This window comes from Triticum aestivum, chromosome 7D, assembly GCF_018294505.1.
Source record: "Triticum aestivum cultivar Chinese Spring chromosome 7D, IWGSC CS RefSeq v2.1, whole genome shotgun sequence".
Classification (NCBI taxonomy): Eukaryota; Viridiplantae; Streptophyta; class Magnoliopsida; order Poales; family Poaceae; genus Triticum; species Triticum aestivum.
The window spans coordinates 429,654,413-429,659,812 of NC_057814.1; the positions used below are offsets into that span (position 1 = coordinate 429,654,413).

At 49.9% G+C, this 5,400-nt stretch overlaps 1 protein-coding gene across 1 annotated transcript; it reads left to right on the forward strand.

Moving 5' to 3' along the window:
- The first annotated feature begins 1,141 nt into the window (after nt 1-1,141).
- Nucleotides 1,142-4,189, forward strand: LOC123169481 (ubiquitin-conjugating enzyme E2 28). The gene is made up of 4 exons (XM_044587356.1): nt 1,142-1,523; nt 2,731-2,858; nt 3,512-3,616; nt 3,814-4,189. Exons 1-4 carry the CDS (start codon nt 1,454-1,456, stop codon nt 3,955-3,957), a joined length of 447 nt encoding a protein of 148 aa, XP_044443291.1. The 5' UTR covers nt 1,142-1,453; the 3' UTR covers nt 3,958-4,189.
- The last annotated feature ends 1,211 nt before the right edge of the window (nt 4,190-5,400 follow it).

Below are 5,400 nucleotides of genomic sequence, written 5' to 3' on the forward strand. Positions count from 1 at the left end.
GGCAAGGAGGCCAACCTGGGTGCCACAGGATTTGGTCCGAGACGCCCCTGACTGGAGAGATCTGGATTGGACGACGCACGCCACCCTCATCCGCGCATGCTCAAGCGTGCGCAGCGCTGTGTCAAGAAGCAGGCCGACCGAAATCTCTAGGATCGAAGCTTCCAGGTCGGGGAGCAAGTTCTTTTGAAGTTGCAGCCGTAAGTCCAGCAGCCCGTGGTAGCCGCCCCCGAGCCAAGCTCGCCTTCAAATTCTTCGGGCCGTACATCGTGTTGGAGCGCATCGGACCAATGGCAAGCAAGCTGGACGTGCCGTCAACAAGCCGCATCCATCCCGTCTTCCACATGTCCCGACTGAAGCCCTTCACGCCGGACTATACCCCGGTGTTCGCAGAACTGCCCCGCGTCAAGACCTCTCTGGTACATTGGCCGAGCCCTCGTGTATCCTAGACCGGCGCATGATGAAGCATGGCGATGCGCCGGTAGTCCAGCTCAAGGTTCAGAGCACCGGATCTCCCGACACAACGACGTAGGAAGACTACGAGGTTCTGTGCTAGCGCTATCCGGCGGCTCCAATTTGGGTGGAAGACGAAGCTGCTTAAGGAGGGGAGAGTGTCACACCTAACCAACCCATGGTCAGTGTGACACGGCACATCCGACGTGTGGAACTCGCGTGTGCGTGCGAGTTAAAAAGGGGTCGCCTGTGGCCGAGCGAGACATGCCTGGTGAACTTTCTTTCTATAACCTAAACTTTCCTCTACAATCCCAACCTCCTTCCTCTCCAAGCCTCATCCCCCTTCTGCTCCTCTCACCTACTCCAGATCGACGATCTCCATCATCCCCGGTCCGTTACAGAGGAATACAGGCAACAAGTATTTGCCACTGTGATCCACGCCCGCCTCCTTCCGACATGAAGAAATATGGAACTGATCGGTATCTAGGGTACTTTGGCGGTGGCTCCGCCGGAGGATATTTGGGACCAAGGGAAACCCTAGAGGAAAAAAACCCAGTGCTAGTGGCATGTGGTCGAGCAAGAAAAAGAAAAAAAGAGGCCGGACCCAGGAAAAGCTAGGGAAAAGAAGGAGAACCAGACGCGTCGCCGACCCGTTTCCCCACACCCTCCCCTCTCTCGCGGGGAAAGCCGCGTCCGTCTAACGCGACCGACCGCGCACCCGGCCACCGTAGCCAGCCAGCAGTGTGGCCTGGCCGCCAGTACGCAATACCGCGTGCTCCACCCAGGCCGGAAGCTTCCGGAGACCGCCCTGCGTGCCGTGACCATCCTCCGCTCCAACCCAACCCAATCTCCTCTCCTCTCCTCCGCACGCCATCCCTCCCCGACTACTTATACGCGCTCCCCGTCGATCTATTCCCCACTCCGTCCCACTTCCTCCTCCCTCTCGATTCCGATCGGAATCGCAACTAGCTCCGCCGCTTGATTAGCCGGCAGCCCCGTCCCCATGGCGTCCAAGCGGATCCTCAAGGAGCTCAAGGACCTGCAGAGGGATCCCCCCACCTCCTGCAGCGCCGGTAATTTCTGCCGCCAGATCTACTTATTTATTACCAGCTAGCTCTACTTATTTACCACCAACCCCCGGAAGATCCCTCGTCCCGGTGACAGATGCATGTGTGATGATTTGTCGTTTTCGTGGCCTCGTTGCTAGATATATGTATCTCGATTAATTAAGAAGATCTACTTATTTGCTAGACACATGCTGCTTTTGGAAATTCCTGTGTAGAACCGTTAGAAATTGCAGTAACCGGCGGGGATCTGAAAGGGAGGGCAAACCGTTGTGGAGCAAATTGGTCGCCGGATATCCCATGCTCATGAGCCAATACAGTTAGCCTACTGGCACACATAAAATGGTAGTTGTACTGTTCCTGAAGGAAAAACATTGGCAGTGGACCAAACACCTACTGCAAATAGTCATGCTAGCCTACCAATTACAACGGTTTGGCAAAAATTCCTCTAGCTACCGATAGGCACTAAAAATGGTTACTACTGTTGTGATGTAACCTACAGTTTCTTCATTTCTTCCATTTCTGGACTCCCGGTTTAACATTGTACTTTCCCCCTTTTGAACACGTAATCAGTCATTGCATTGTCATTATTACATATTGATGGTTGTTCTTGGGTGGACGCTCAAGCAGCATTCCAGAACATCCTAACCTCTGGAGTACATGACTACGCATGCGTGTAGTCAAGCATTCCTGAACTGCTAAACTTTGCTACTAATAATGTGTTGTAACCGTGCCTTTATCGAAAATGTCACACTTGCCTACCATTTTACCAATGGTACGGCAAAAATGCTTCTAGCTGCTGATAGGCACTAAAAATGATCAGGGCAGTTTTGATATAATCTACAGTTATTAATTCTTACGCTGTTATGCATCTGGACTCCCTGTTTAAAGTAGTAGTTTCGCCGTTTTGAACAAGTAATCACTCGCTACATCATTACATGTTGATGGGATAAAAAACACTTGAGGTTATGTGTAGTGAGTAGTTCATGTCTGGATGCGTGGGGTACCCATGAATATGCATGGTCGTAGTCAAGCATTGCTGACCATCCTAACCTTGAAAGTTCTTCTGTGGTGGTCTGCTAAGCTTTGCTAGTAATGTGTTGTCACTGTCCTCTTGTTGAAGTATCATTGCTTAGCCCATTGCGTGCAATAGCACTATGGGAATTTATATTGAGGTTCCATTGTGTGACTAAAACATCTGGTTTTCACGGAACAGGCCCTGTGGCGGAAGATATGTTCCACTGGCAAGCGACGATCATGGGTCCATCGGAAAGCCCATATGCTGGTGGTGTATTTTTGGTTACTATTCACTTCCCCCCAGACTACCCATTCAAGCCACCCAAGGTATGCAGTCGAGTGTATGCAACGATCTGAAATTATTCCTAGGATGATACAGGAGTGCTGCCTTTTCAACTCTCTAGCTTTTTGAGGTTTCCCAAAGCCCTGTTATAAGAAACTTCCTTGCCAACGTCTTGCATTAATTCTCATCAAATTTTTGATTCAAGCTTAAATACTACTGCCAGCCTATCAGACAAAACTGTAAAGTTGTCTAGCCCAGAGTCAGGGGAATGGTTCATCTATTAGCATATCCCTTCTATGTTTGTGTGTCGATCACTGGACCTGTATATCAAAAGCTAGTATTATCACAACTCCTGTCCTTTGCGTGTACAGTGGATGATTCTTGCATGATGCATGCTCTAGTAAAGTTGTGATGATCAAATTGTGCTTATTGAAAAAATGCTCTAGTATGATAATTGAGATGCATGTTACATAACAATGATTACTTCCATGTGGTGGAAAGGTTGACTAGGAGAGGGTTTCATGTTATTTTTCTGTTCCATGCTAGTACTTGTAGATAAAATATTTGTGCTATAGCAATGATCTAAGTAGTTGCAACTGCTTTGCCAAATGTCTTTTAACATTTCAAGTAAATCTGAAATGCTTGTCTTGAGCTCCGCATTCCCTCTAGCTAAATTATGATGGAAACAATTTTCCAGGTTGCATTTAAAACAAAGGTTTTCCACCCAAATATCAACAGCAATGGGAGCATCTGTCTTGATATCTTGAAGGAGCAATGGAGCCCTGCATTGACAGTTTCAAAGGTGACACAATTCTTTCTTTTCATGGTTTTGTAACAAACTCGGTCGTGAATGTGATGCCTGTCATTGAGCTGGAGTTCCAGCAGTTTTAATTCTTACAGCTTAGCCAAAGCATGTTAAAATTAAACTATCTGTGCAGTAACCTTGCAGCAGCATTCGTTCTCCGGTTGCACGTTTATCTGACAAGCCCCTATTTCCAGGTGCTCCTTTCAATCTGCTCTCTACTAACGGACCCAAACCCCGACGACCCGTTGGTTCCGGAGATTGCACACATGTACAAGAGCGACCGTGCGAAGTATGAGTCCACAGCGAGGAGCTGGACCCAGAAGTATGCAATGGGCTGACCCTGGAGCCGCGCTTGGAGGATGATGTTGGGGCCATCTTCGCTTGTTACACCTAATGTATCTTTGTTCCTGTTCTGCTGCTGCTATATGGGATTGTACTGTCCACCTACCTGACTGAATTCAAGTGTCATATTGTGAAGTGATGGCAGAAGGCCTCTATGGGTCTATGGGTGCACCCATCCAACAAATTAATAGAGATGGGAACCGAAACTAAAGTTGTTCCGTTGCTTGACCTGATTGGTGTCCTCGTATTTGTCTCTTATTTACTGGATGTTTCTGGATGCTACGGACAAATTGGCGTACGGCCGCCCCTGATTTCGCCAACGAATTGGCGTACAAGCACAGAGGAAAAGATGGGTTCAGTTGGCGAGCCAAAACGTTGGAACCAATCCAAACAAGCTGCGGTGTCCTGGTCAACGCCAATAATAATATTGGCTGGGCGTGCCGCTGATCCAATCCAAACAGCCCCCAACACTTTTGCCCATTCAACGACTGTCAAGTAAAGTGTCTCTATTGGTCCGGATGTCCGAAATCTTGCAAACCAGCATCAACCCTGGGGGAAATTTTGTGAGTCGGACATCTGCCATGTCGGACTCTGACAACCATGTCGGACTCTGACAACACGGACCCAGAATGTCGGAAATCTTGCAAACAGCACCCTAGGGGAGATTTAGAGGAGCCCGGACGTTCGTACTCTGACGAGACTGACCCACCCAAAACTCCTCTTCGTGTCTCAAGAAACCCTCGGTGCATTCAGGGTGGACGTGATTGGCGTGGAACCGAGGAAGCCTACTCCGGCGCTCTACATTCAACCCGCCGCTCTGCCTGCTCCGGCTGTTTAAGCCAGCCGGCCATGCCTTAGTACCCTACCCCTTCGAGCCCTTGGCCCATCGTCCGAGCTGCTGTCGAACTACCCCTTCTCACCCCGTCCGAGCCCTTCGCATCCTCGCTCGTTAGTGATAGCAATGGCTAGAACCGCTCGTTCGTGGTTGAGGAAGCTCTCGCCAGGGTGCCATGTGGAAATCATGGCGAAGGTATGCGCCGCGGATGATTGGCGGTAGGCCTGCATTGTCTCCGAGCTCTCCAGAGATGAGCTCTGAGGAGAAGGAGGATGGCGATCCCATGGTCATGGCCGAGATCGCGATGGAGGAGGCGGATGAGGAGCCGGTGCTCGCGTTGGTGGAGCCACTAGTGATCAGGTTCAGCCTACTGCAGGCTGAGCAACACTACAACATGTTGCTGACTGAGGAGGAGCAGGCCCTCGTGGATTAGCAGCCGGTGTCCGTGTTCAGACTGCAACATGCGGAGTAGCAGCATCTGTCGCTCTTGGAGGAGCAGTTGGAGGCAGTGTTGGAAGGGAGAGAGAGGTTTGATGCGGAATATGATGGATTTGGTGGAATCGTTGTTTGTATTGCTTGAGCCTCGTGGGCATATATATAGGAG

Bases quoted from the DNA above. Each gene is read 5' to 3' on its own strand.
- LOC123169481 (XM_044587356.1), top strand. From the start codon at position 1,454: ATGGCGTCCAAGCGGATCCTCAAGGAGCTCAAGGACCTGCAGAGGGAT. The intron at 1,524-2,730 runs GTAATTTCTGCC...TTCACGGAACAG, and splicing joins CCCCACCTCCTGCAGCGCCG to GCCCTGTGGCGGAAGATATG. The intron at 3,617-3,813 runs GTGACACAATTC...CCCTATTTCCAG, and splicing joins CTGCATTGACAGTTTCAAAG to GTGCTCCTTTCAATCTGCTC.